A 13,611-nucleotide genomic window follows, 5' to 3' on the forward strand; every position below is an offset into this window, starting at 1 on the left:
TATCCTATACCTGACAGGCAGCTTTGCATGCCTGTGTAGAGAACCGGTCTTGAAAATAACCACTAGTCCACAATCCTAGTGCTCCAACCACTAGGAAGTGCTGAAGTGTTGTGATCCGACCAGCACACACGTGTCCTCTCATGCTTGGTGTTTCCTGGAAGCCTCTAAGTGTATTTTCTGCAGGAAGACACTTCAGATTTGAAAGTAAAGATCAGATTTCAAGCTGGAAAATGCTCTGAGAAGCCTCCTTCTTGTAGAAGCAGGTCAAGGTCAGGAAAATAGGTGGGAGGGGAGAGGGGGAAGAAAGGCAATACACCGAAGGAAAATCTGCCATCGACAGCAAATTGCTTCCAGTTGATAGAATTTAAGGAACCTCCCCCAGAGTCTTTTGATGCCGTGTCTAACTTCCCTCTATTTTTCTCCACAGCCATGGGACCCGATGCGCAGGGGAGGTTTCTGCCGCGGCCAACAACAATATCTGTGGGGTCGGAGTGGCATACAACTCTAAGGTTGCAGGTAAGCTGTCCCTGCCAAACAGCAGGTGCCTTGAGCCAGAAGGCATCACACTGCAGTCTCCAGCCTGGCTGGGGCCTGGCAAAAATTCCCACTGGAGCAGCAGAGCCGGGTCCAATAGCTTTAGCAAGAGTGAAAAAGACAATCTTTTTAATCGATCTGGCAGTATCAATAAACTCAGATTTTTTTTTCGAGTGTAACATAAATACAGAAAAGGGCACGGCTCATGAGCTCAGTGAGTTTTCACAACCCACCACATCCAAGGAAACCATCAAGAAACAAAACATCACAGGCACCCCAAAGGCCTTGTCATGTCCCCTCCCAGTTACTACCCATATACACAAGAATAACCCTGATCGTGGGGCCCCTGGGTGGCTCAGTCAGTTAAGCATCTGACTCTTGGTTTCAGCTCAGGTCATGATCTCACAGTTCGTGGGTTCGAGTCCTGCATCAGGCTCTGTGCTGAAAGTGTGGAACCTGCTTGGGATTCTCTCTCCCTCCCTCTCTCTCTGCTCCTCCCCTACTCACACTCTTTCTCTCTGTCAAAATAAGTAGAAAGAAAGAAAGAAAGAAAGAAAGAAAGAAAGAAAGAAAGAAAGAAAATGAGTAACCATGATCCCGATTACTAACAACAAAAACTGGTTATTGCCAGTTTTTAAACTTTAATATAAATGGAATTGCACTGCTGTACTCTTTTGAGTCATTATCAACAAGACTCAAATAAAGACTGTAGAATATAAAGAGATGCATACAAATTATTGTAAACATATTCAAAGCTCTTTAAAAAACGGTTTTTTACACAGTGCATCTCATCTTTAAGGAAATATATTCTACCTAAACCTTTGTATCATGTTCCACAGGAAGGACATTTGACAATTTCATCCTAAAGGCGGCTTTAGAAATGACGTGGCAGATCACTAGAAACTTAGAAACCAACATCTTCCTCTCAAAAAAGAGAGGGAGTGAGAAGGAGGGGTTCATAAGCTGTCAACAAGATGCCAGAGAATGGAGTGACTCCTGGCACATTCCAAGTTTTGCATCAAATGGGTTCTTAATTTGTTCAGGCTGAGTCACTCAACCTTGTTTTTCTTTTTTTTACAACTGTCTTGGTATTTTTTTTCCTAGCAATTTAAGAGAACCATAAACATACTTTGTGCTGATGCTTGCACTTCGAGGGACCTAAATAAAGCAAGAACAACCTATGCAAACCCACCACCAACCTCTTTCAACACTGTTTGCTAAGAGGCTTGCTGGGTGCTGAATTTCACAAAAGAATCCACCTGGAGGGTTCTGAAATGCAAAATAGGGGAAGCTTTGCCCCTTGGGTTTCTGCTCTCTTTAGTTTGTATGCATTCAAAATGCTGGCATTAAAATGTCAGGAGCCATTATGAGCTCAGGGGAAAGAATAACACTCAGTTAATATTTTATAAGCCAGGCTCATACCTTGGGTGGTATCTGAGGTGAGGTGGGTTCCCCATCCACAGGACAGAACTGGAGGCAACTGAAAACTTCAAACCTGGATTTCCCATTCACAATTACGGTTTTCAAAATAATTTGGATCCCAAAGTACAGTTTCAAAATACTTTTGGAGCCTGAAGTAACTGGGCTTTATTGAACAGGGATTCTTAGAACTACTCCCTGCAAAATTGAGTTAAGGGCAGCTCAAGAGTTAGGAGGGTTCACTGGGGTCCCTTTCTCCGTCTGCCTTCTATCCTTTTCTCTCCTAGTATTTGCACTCTGAAAACATCTGAGCAGCTCACCAAATGTACCTCATTTTCCTGTTCTTTTCATTGGAATTCCCTAAAAGGGGAAGCGTGAGACAAAGATTTGAGTGTGTTAACCTAAGAAATAAAAGAGCCAGTTATCTTACCAGCAAAACAGGTTTACATTAATGACAACAGAAAATGGCAATTCAGGACGTGCAAGCTATAGCAAAACCACAGGCAATTCCCACAAAGCGGAAGAATGTCATTTTAGGGAGAAGAAGAAAGTTGGGAGGGGTTGTTTTGAATGGAAGTCCATTGGAGAAAAGCAGGAGTTTGGGGTGAGGGTGGTTTCTCTTTGGCTGAGTTGCGCGGATAGTCAGTTTCTCATAGGAGATGCAATGTACATCTTTTCCAGTTGGGGCTGGAAAGTATTGATTTTTTCCTGCTGACAATTCTGCTGGGATCTGTAATTGACGATTCTTCCTGTAATTGATATTGAGTGATATGGCTCCCCCTTCTGGACTCCTGATTCCATTTTAGTGAGGGCTCCCTTTATGAATTGCTTACAGGAGCAAGGAGTTTCTTTGGGAGGGTGATCCCAGGAAGCCAGAGAGAAAGAGGAAGAGAGACGGCTAAGGGAGGGAAGCCAACAAAGGGTGTGTAGATGAGCTGAGGACAAGCAGGGCTCTGAGGGACTATAGAATTGCACCCCAGAGGTGAAGAGGCTGTTTACCAACTCCCACCCCTCACTGGCGGGGGGGGGGGGGGGGGGGGGGCGCGGGGAGTGCCTCCTGGGCCCTCAGCACCCTGTCCAGCCTGCCAGTTCACACGGGTGGAGCATAGTCCTGAGGCAAAGAATGCCTCCCCCCCAGGCAAAGACACCTGGACAGGGTAGTGGATTCAGGCAGGTGCAACCCATAAACTCTGCCTCACCTGCTAACTGAGTCCCAATCCCAAAGGTGAGTGAATGCAGCCTGATCCCTCAAAGACACGACCTGACCTGTGCTTTGTGAAACCCCAGACAGCTCAGGTCTCACAGCAATGCTCCAATGTTCCAGAAATAGGCCAGAACTAGTGGGAGGCATGCCTAGCCACACAAAGATTTTAAGCAGAGGAGCCTCCTTTTCCGCTCCCTTAATCCCAGTGGTGCTCTTCTGTAACAACTTCTGCTGGTGCTAACTGCTTAGGGGGCTCAGAAGTCTGGTCCCCATCATCCTGTGCCCATTAGGACACCCAGTGTCCTCTGGGCTTTACTGGAGCAGCACGAGGAATTCTTCATGAGGAAGCCCTGGACTGTTACTCAAGAATCACAATAAAAGCGGAATTTCATCCTCCTAGACCTTACAAATTTATGGGAAACATTTCTGGATGGCAATTCCAGAAGTTGGCTAGTTTTTATTACTCTAAATGAACCATACCTTTCCAGAGAAGCTTTCTTGCGGGTTTCTGAGCTAGGGATGTCTAGAGCGCCACCTGGTGGTGATCTGGGATCATTGTTAGTCCCTGGCAGTCTGGAGGTGTCCCATCACAGGTTAGAGAGGCGCCCGAGGTCTTGTTCCACGCCCTTCCTGAGTCCTGTGTCTCTCTTCATCCTGTCCAAAAAAAAAAAAAAAAAAAAAAGGTTTCAGTTAAGGGGATGTAGAATCTTAGTCCAGAAATAGGAAAGTGGAGATAAGATGATAAAATGGGTCCTCTGAAGGGAAAAAAGGAAAAAATCATATAGCATCTCTTTATCTGCCTATTAGCCTGTTGGGTTTCTCTTTTCTTCATAAACTTTGCTCACTTTTCCACTGGGGTTCCTGTCTTTTTCTTGTTGATTTGCATGTGTTTTGGGTATGTCCTAGATCTTAGCTCCTGGCCGGTTACAGTCAGTGCAAATATCTTCTCCCAAACTTTCACGTGAGATCATTAGTCCGTCTGGATTCCACATTTGCATGTCATGCTGGCTTGGGATCCAGTTATATTTTTCTCCCAACATGACGCCAATATCATCCATTCAGTAATCCATCCTGTCCCTTTGATTTGTGGTGCCATCTTCATCATGTTTCAAGTTCCCGTGCATATATGGTTAGTCCCTGGGTAAATATAATTTAGATAAAACCGCCTAGCAAGTGTAAATTAGGAAGTGTAGCCACACTCCTTGTACTGCTGGGCCTTTGTATCTGCTCTTCCCTCGTCCCAGAATACCTCCCCTATAGGCTTTACCTGGCCCCCTCTTTATCCTGCACTTCTCAGGTTCCCCATTGTTACCTTCAGCATCACCTCCAGACCAGCCTTCTCATCTACACTTGATAAAGCATGCAGTTTTTTCTTCCTGGCACTAACCACTGTCCAGTTATTGCCCACATTCTTGTACATGGTTATTTGATCAATATCTTTCTCCCCAGGCAGAAAACAGCCTGCTTGAGGACAGGGGCCTTGTCTGTTTTCTGTCACCTCAGCACCTAGAACAAGGTCTGGCACCCAGCAGATGCTCAGAGCCTATTTGCTGAGTGATGGGAAGCAACAAAGGAATAAAGAGAAGGAAGGGTCAGTGAATAAACCCATGATAAGCAGTAGAGATTAATCACTGGACAGAAGAATGGATGGATGAATGGAGTTGTAAGATTAAGGGCATTAGGATCTAAGGACCCAAAGCCGATAGAATTTCTACCAGGAAGCAAAAGTATCTTGTCTTCCACCAGTAGCATCTCACCTTTGCTATTTTATCCCAATCAAATTAGTTCCAAGGAGACTTGAGCCTTCTTATATCCTCTCCCCTCTTCCCTCCCTTCCAAGGGCACCATGATAATGTTCTAAGTGCTGGCATCACCAGTAGGAGCTGCCCCAGGGCCCACCATTGAAAAAGGGACAGGGGACCCCTTTATACCTATGCCCTAAGCCGCTCCAGGCTGACGAGTATCACGACCGTCCATCGACCATAATATAACACCATTCAGGTGTTACAAATAGAGTGTGTAAATTTCCAGGGGCTCATCATTTCCACCTATTCATTAGAATCTCAAAATCTTTGGCCCCAAAGATCCTTTAGGCCACAAACCCACAGATACTTGCATAAGGGTAGCAACAATATAATAATAATAGCAATAATAATAGCAGCAGTAGTAGTAAATAACACATTATTTACTCTTCCAATGTGTCAGTGCGATGCACAGCTCTTTACTCAACTCTTTACACAATCTTATCATGCATCATTATATATGTATATATACATACATATATACATATATTTACACATATGTGTACATATACATACATATGTACATATATGTACATATACATATGTACATGTATGTATATATACATACATGTGTGTATGTATATGTATATATACATACGTATGTATGTATATATACATATATAATGATGCATGATAAGATTGTGTAAAGAGTTGAGTAAAGAGTTTTGCATATATATAATATTATATATAATAACTATATTATATATAATATATAATAATTATATAAATATATATAAATATAAATATATTTATATATAATAAATATATAATAATTATTATACTATTTATTATTATATTAATATATTATAATTATACATACATATATATATATATATATATATATATTCGTATCCCTCTTTTACAGAGAACCAAACTGGGGCCACACAGCTTGTAAGCTATAGGATAATTTTGCACCTAGAATGCCCTAAGCCAGAAATTCTACCATTGACCCCCTACACTAAAATGCTTGAACAACTTCTCTTTTCCTACTTTTCCAATAGTCTGGATCCAGCCTGGAACTACACACCTCCAGCAACAGGAAACTCACTCCCTTCCAACACAGTCCACTCTGCCTTTGGATAGGTGTGACTTTGAGAAACTTCCTCCTTAAAACTAGCTCTCTCTTTGATTTCTGTTGCCCTTTTTCATGGACACAGTTGTTACCACCTCTTCGAGATGACACATTGCAGGGAGGGAGGAAAAATTCCAATTAGTCTGGTTCCTAAAGAGTTAACACTCTGTAACATGTAAACCCATACATACGACATGTTCCAGAAGTGCTCACCTTGAAGCTTTAATAACTTCAAAACTATGTGTATTTGAAGATTTAATTATTTACATTTCCTTATCCACTTGCTTACTTTTATGAATTTTGAAGAAAAAAAATTAATTTCCATTTTTTGACTTTGAAAATGCCATTATTTAAGTAACTCTTTAAGAAAATAACCTAATTCTTTTCTTACTTTTGATTTTTAAGTGTTTAACATCTTCGATCAAAGGGATTAAGACAAAGAATTAAAATTAAAAATATAGTATTCAAACTTTGCAAAAGCAAAATAAAATGCACAAGTATAAACAATGAACCCTTCAAATGACGTTCCTTGCGAATTTGTCAGATTTATACTTCTGAGATTATTAAAGCTCAAAAACTGCACCGCGCTTTAGAAGATGCTGTCTCTTGCTGACAATCCGTTCCAGGGCTTCACAGTGACTGTTGGGTGCCTACCCTGTCCCCAGTTCTGCTGTGGGTGGTGGGACAGAGCTGTGAGCCAGCCAACAAGACGCCTGTCTCCACGTAGTTTACAAGCCGTGACTGAAGAAGAATGAGCACATGAACAAGATAATATCAGACAATGGTGGCCGCTATGAATAAAACAAAGTAAGGTGGCAGCGAATAAGATGAGGGCACAGTAGCTGATTAGTGGGCGGGCCCTACAGCACCACACCTGGGCTTCCACGGAGGTCCTCAGAGCCACCCCAAGGTAGGGCCAGTCCAGGTGGGATTGGCCTTACCTGCCATTCTTGCTAAGCCAGAGCATTCAGATTTATGCATTGAGTTTTGGAAATGGGATCTCCTTTGTTCAAAGGTTCTGAAAAAGAGTTTGAAAAATGCACGGTTGACTGTTATCAAAATACCCTGAAATTCCTCTGCAGCAATGATTTGCTTTCCCATATTTGGCCAGTAGAATTCTTAACATGTCACTGAGTTCACAGGTACTTTATCCGAGTTTTAAAAGACACCAATGAAAATCACATATTAGCACATGATGAACATGTTTTCAGATCCTTTAGACCTAGATCAGCATGAATTCCCTCCTGGGCCTGCAGATTAATATTCATGAGCACAAAAGGTGGTGATTAGCAACACAGGTTTGCTGGCAGGTGCGGCTTTGCCAGTGTCGGGTACAAGTTCCCCTTTTGTAACATGAGCAGAGATAGAAAGGATTTAGCTCAAATCCCCGGGCCTTGCAGCTCTTAGAGAAGGAAGTCACAGTGTCCCCATCGGTCATTAGTGCAGTGATCAGGACTGCAGGGTGGGAGGGTAGGAATCTTGACGTGCACTGGGTTTCTCCATGCCATTGAATCACACCAGCTGGTAGAGAGCATTTTACAAATGTGAAGACACCAAGTCCTAGCCCCCTCGGCTTCCCTCTCTCCCTCTGGCTCTCGCCCTTACTCTCTTGCCTTCCCTTATTCTTTCTGTCTCTGTCTCTGTCTCTCTGTGCCCCCTCTAACTCCTACAGCATCCAGGGACAGAGGAGAGAGAGAACCCTCAGGTCACCCTGAGCCTCTGTCTTGGCTACTAATGGTGCAGTCGCTTGCAAAAATGAACACTGTATCTCATTCAATTAATGCACGCCTCATTCCTCCTGAGCTTAACTAGATTAAAGGAATGTCGGGCGCCTGGCCCCAGAATATGAATGAGAGCCTTGCTCCCAGTCTGTGGCGGCCCTTGACTCCCTGGACTCTGAAACAGTCAGATTAATGCACAGCAGCTCTGATGTTCTGTGAGCCACAGAAGGAGAGCCAGGGAGGGCAGGAAGAGGAAGAGGCAGAGACACTGGAGCTGCTTAGAGAGAGGGTAAAGGGCAGATTTGGATGCGCCACACTGGCTGTGGTGCAGTGGATGAAATCCAGTGGATGAAATTCAGTGTTGCCATCGGTTGGCATCTGGGACAGTCCAGATCCACTTTGGCAGGGCTGAATCTCTTTCACCTTCCAGCTGAAGCAGGCTGTTCAGTTCCGGCCATCGACCCTATACACAAGTTCAAGACCATTTGAGTTTTCTCCTTGCAGGCAAGTGAATACCAGCCTCTCTGCGAGGTTTCCCTGCCCACAAGGTGGGCATGGCGTCTCGCCAAAAGCAGCTGCACTATTTGCTTTACTGTTGTCGAACAAATTTTTTTAAATAAATAAAATTACAGGTAGGGCCAAAGCAAAATGTGACGCTTTAGATGTCCTATCCCTTATAAAATGAACCGTAAAACTTAGCTTCTGGAAAGTTCAAACCAAAGATTTTCCTCATTCAATATGAGCTTCTCCCAAGAGAAAGGATGCTAACTGATAATTGGATATTTGTTGGCAAGAATAGTGACCTGATTTATGGGTAGAGGATGGGAAATCTCGACATGTTATTATTTGTTCTTCTGGACCTGTCCTTTCTGTTGGGGAAAAAAAATCAATTCAAGTAACGACACTATACATCTATTCACCAAATATTTATTAAGCTTAAAATAATGCTGATAACCTAGAACACAAGAAAAGAACAAAATGGACATATGCCCTGTACTCAAAAGATTTTGCTGTGTAGTGATGACTGTGTTGACGCAAAAGAGCTATGAAGCAACTAAAAGCATTTATTTGGGTCTCAGAGATCGCAGTCCAGGAGACACAGAGTCGACTGAAATGCAAGCGTGCTCAGAACCAAGAGTGGGGAGTGCAGGCTTAAAAAGGCAAAAACCACAAGGTCCAACTTGTTTTGGAAGCATTATCTTTGGCACTAACAGTGTTAAACTGACTATCTAAGGTTGGCTATTCAGCTAACAAATGCTATATTATGTCTATTTCAGTCTGAAGTAAAAGGATGTTTTCCAGGAGGTGGTGAAGGTACAATCAACAAATTGTCATTGACCGAGGTCAAAAGTCGGCAGTGGCTTCCAAAAACGGAAACAAGAGCCGTGCAGAGACTTTGCCTCCTCCATGTCCTCCCCACCCCCTATTTTGGATGACTCTCTTAGCAGTGCTTGCTTTAGGTTGTAATCTTCCACAAATGAGACTCACAAGCAAATAATTATACTGGAAGGCTGAAAGTGTGATGCTCACGGGGGATGCCGGATCCGGAAAGACTGCTGGGGAAATGCCTACTAAACACATACGTTAGTCAGGAGAAGGAGGAGCACTGGGGGAAGTTGTATGCAAGGACAAAGGGTAGCTATGGGACACTGAGGAGGGAGGAGAGACCCTTAGAGAGAAGACAATTTCATGTCAGCATCACAAGCCCTGCAAGGACCTGGGTTGTCCTTATTTAAATGTTATGCTATGTTAGAGAGAGATGTTTGTGCAATCATGTCTTTTGGCCATGGTAAATATAGGTAAGAGGTGTCAGGATCCAGGTTTTGATGGTGTAGAGCCTGGCCCCTTTACTTCCTGACTCCTGTGGACAGAACAACTTAGGTCAGCAACTCTCACATTCTAGGCTGCTTAGCACAGAAGAGAAATAGCGTGTCAGGCAGAGAACAGTATGACATGGCACCAAGCAGCAATGTCTGGAGGGTAGTAGTAGGGCAAAATGCCCATCCCAGTGGCGGCTGCTGCATTCACCCTGGAGAGGCTTGTTCTGGACAGCCGGAAGGTGGTGTGAACTGTGGACACCCACAGGCATGTCCCTTCTGCATCCGTTTGTGCAGCTCAGGCTTACCCACACACACTGGTGGACTGCAGGACTCAAATTTTTTAATGTCCCAGCAAGAAGTCGCTCCTACAGGTTATTGGAGTAGCACAAACTTTACCAAGGTGACATAGGGGAGAAAGAGGAGGGGGTTGTATCATGCACCCCATTTCCAGGATATTTCAGAATTACCCATACAACATTTCTGTCCTCCCCACAGCCCCTTCTAGCTACCATGCAACTTGGGAATCATCTTTTTCTGACTCCCTCGATCTTTGCACTGTCCCTATTCCTCTCTCTGCCCCTTAACCTCTAGGATTTTCTCTTAAAATTTTAATATCAATTGAATTCCCCCAAGCCCACTGTCACACACAGTGGGTTTATTTCCCCGCCCTCCTCCTCTGGCCCCTGGTCAATACCCAGTCACTGGAGGCTGAGCTTCCACCTAGAAATAGACTTGTCGGGGCACCTGGGTGGCTCAGTTGGTTGAATGTCGACTTCGGCTCAAGTCATGATCTTGTGGTTCCCAAGTGCAAGCCCCGTGTCTGGCTCTATGCTGACAGCTCAGAGCCTGGAGCGTGCTTTGCGGATTCTGTGTCTCCCTCTTTCTGTCTGTCCCTCCCCTGCTCATTTTTTCTCTCTCTCTCTCCCTCTCTTTCTCTCTCAAAAGTAAATAAAACATTAAATTAAAAAATAAAAAAAGAAATAAAAGAAATAGACTTATCAAGAGGCGCCTAAGTGACTCACTCAATTGAATGTCCAACTCTTCATTTCGGCTCAGGTCATGATCCCAGGGCCATGGGATAGAGCCCCACATGGGGCTCCACGCTAAGATTCTCTTTCTCTCTCTCTCTTTCTCCCTCTTCCCACCCCCTGCTCACATGCACGTGCTCTCTCGCGCACGCTAAAAAAAAAAAAGAAGAAAAAAGGAAATAGACTTATCAAGGAATCTCTTCAGCAAAGGTGGTCTCTCCCCATTAGAAATTCTAGTAAAGTTTCCAGTGGGAAAAAATTTCTTCAGTTATATAAGGAAAGGTGTGGGTGAAGTCCTAAAAGGATTGAGTGGGACAGTGTATGTGTCGTTCTTTTAGCCTCTAAAGGTGTAGCCCACACAGCCTGAGGTTGGACTCCAGATTCTGCAGCATCCCTCAGGACACCCAGGTGGCAGGCCCTCCAACCACACCCAGGACCTGAGCCCTCACCACCCCTCCCCCATCTCCAGTGCACTGGGGGACCAAAACATGGTGTTTCCCTGTCCAATTGGGTCCACAGGTATCCGGATGCTAGACCAGCCATTCATGACAGACATCATTGAGGCCTCTTCCATCAGCCACATGCCTCAGCTGATCGACATCTACAGTGCCAGCTGGGGCCCAACAGACAACGGGAAGACAGTGGATGGACCCCGGGAGCTCACGCTTCAGGCCATGGCCGATGGCGTCAACAAGGTAAGATCATTCCTGCGCCCACCAGGCCCAGGTCCTCTGGAGGGAGGGGTGGAAGGTGGGGTGTCCAGTGGAGGTGATGAGAATGAAACAAGGAGCAGGGAATGGGGCAGAGGTGGGGCTGTTACCCTGTGCATTAGCTCAGGGCATCCAAGAAATGGACCTCCAAACAGGGTTAGCCGTGCAGATTTATCAGAGGGGACTCCTTTAAAGGGCAAAGGGGAGGGGGAGTAAGGTGGCGGAGGTGCCTTCAGATGGTGATGTTAGTCTGACCCCTGTGAAGACCGGGGAGGAAGGACGGCCACCCTGGGGCCTGTGTTGGCACCCCCCACCTTGCCACACAACAGCTGGGAGCAGCCCCCAGGCAGTGGAGTCTGGGTGCAAACGGGGTGGTGGATCCACGATATTCCAATGGCAGGGCTGTGAGCCACAGGATTTCCAGGTTGCCCATCCCTGGGATTAGCCCAGGAATGGACAAACTCAAGGGAAAGAGACCAAGGCAGAGCCCCCAAAGGGAGGGCAGCCAGGTCAGCGACCAATGGAGGGGAAGTTGGTACTCTCCATGCATCTCAGAGTAGGGGTCACATCAGACAAGACCTGAGCCAGGCCTTGGGATCAGTCTTCTGGGTTCAGGTCCCATTTCCATCAGTCAGCGTCTGGGTGTATCTGCAAATGACTTGACCTCGCTCGCTGCGCCTCTGTTTTCTTGCCTGTAAAATTGTGATAATCCTACATTTCTCCTGGGATCATTGTAAGGTGTAAATGAGATAAATATACCAGTGTTTGGTAGTGAGAAGTGCCCCGGGAAGGGTTGGTGTTGATCCAGGCCATTGTGGATGCTTAACCTGTCCCCCCAAAACTTTCTGGAGTAAAGCACAGGGTTTTGGTTTTGTTTTGTTTTGTTTTGTTTTGTTTTGTTTTGTTTTCACTAAGCTTGTGAATTTTATGTGTCAAGAACTCAGGGCACATTGGGGATGGCCTGTCCCAGCTCTAAGAGTCCTGGGCCTCGGATAGAAGTCTCCACATTTGAATTGCCAAACTGTTGAATCTTCTAGTGCCCTTGTGATGTGCCAAATTATCACCATTTGTGCCACAACACCAACCACTCAAGAGTACTTAATCATTTTGTTGTATTTAGAGTTTTCTTCAGGACTGGACTTACCATCAGGTGATAGTGATACCCTCTTGATGCTTTTAGTTTGCCTGTCTAACCAGCCATGGGCAGGAGTCGCATTTTCCCAAGATTACAACAATGGTGGGGTGCCTGGGTGGCTCAATCAGTTAAGCATCCGACTTCAGCACAGGTCATGATCTCACAGTTCGTGGGTTCGGGGCCCGCATCGGGCTCTGTGCTGACAGCTGAGAGCCTGGAACCTGCTTCGGATTCCATATTTCCCTCTCTCTCTCTGCTCCTCTCCTGCTCAAACTCTGTCTCTATCTCTCAAAAATAAAATAAACATTAAAAAACATTTTTTTTTTTAAGATTACAACAATGGTGGTACAGTAAGAGTAACCAGGTCCTCACTGAGGGAAAGACAAGTGTGTGAGGTTTAGTATATGGACTTTTGCAAGTGCCTTTAAGGAATTTTTAGAAAGTCTGCTTCTTGGATTTTGGCCAATTTCAAATGGATGAAACGGATATGGCCATATTTGGATATATAAACTAGCACTGCTACAAATTAATTGCAAAATGCATCCATTTTATGTTTATCTTTGTTATTTATGGTCTATGTGAAATATACATGAACCTATTATTTACACATTTATATCACTAAAATAGGTATGGGTATGAAACACCCGAAATTTAACAGTAGCTTAGACAGGTAAAAATATTGAAGAAAATTAGAGTGGACAACTAAGTAGCATAATGCCCTCAAGGTCTATCCAAGTTGGCACAAATGGCGGATTTCCTTCTTTTTATTGCTGAATAATATTCTGGTGTGTGGGGGGGGGGGTGTATATGTATGTGTATATACAGTATTCTCTTTATGCATTTGTGCATTGATGAACACTTAGGTTGTGTCCATTTCTTGGCTAGTGTGAATAACGCTGACGTGAAATAGTGGTGCAGGTATCTAAAGATAGTAATTTCAGGGCCACCCGGGTGCCTCAGTCGTTTAAGCATCTGACTCTTGAGCTCAGCTCAGGGCTTGAGCTTAGGGTCATGAGTTCCAGCCCCACTTTGGGCTCCACACTGGGCATGGAGTCTACTTAAATAAATTTTTTAAAAAATAGTACTATCATTTCCTTCAGATTATCCCAGAAGTGGGGCTGCTGAATCATATGGTAGTTCTGTTTTTAATGTTTTGAGGAACCTCC

General features: G+C 44.5%; 1 protein-coding gene across 1 annotated transcript in view; it reads left to right on the top strand.

The window, feature by feature from the left end:
- PCSK2 (proprotein convertase subtilisin/kexin type 2) overlaps positions 1-13,611 on the top strand; it is a 274,633-nt gene that overhangs the window by 219,521 nt on the left and 41,501 nt on the right. Inside the window, exons 7-8 of the mRNA XM_043602927.1 lie at positions 428-516; positions 11,120-11,295. Coding sequence (XP_043458862.1) covers positions 428-516; positions 11,120-11,295 — 265 coding nt within the window. The remainder of the gene's footprint in view (positions 1-427; positions 517-11,119; positions 11,296-13,611) is intronic.

Source organism: Prionailurus bengalensis, chromosome A3 (genome assembly GCF_016509475.1).
Source record: "Prionailurus bengalensis isolate Pbe53 chromosome A3, Fcat_Pben_1.1_paternal_pri, whole genome shotgun sequence".
NCBI lineage: Eukaryota > Metazoa > Chordata > Mammalia > Carnivora > Felidae > Prionailurus > Prionailurus bengalensis.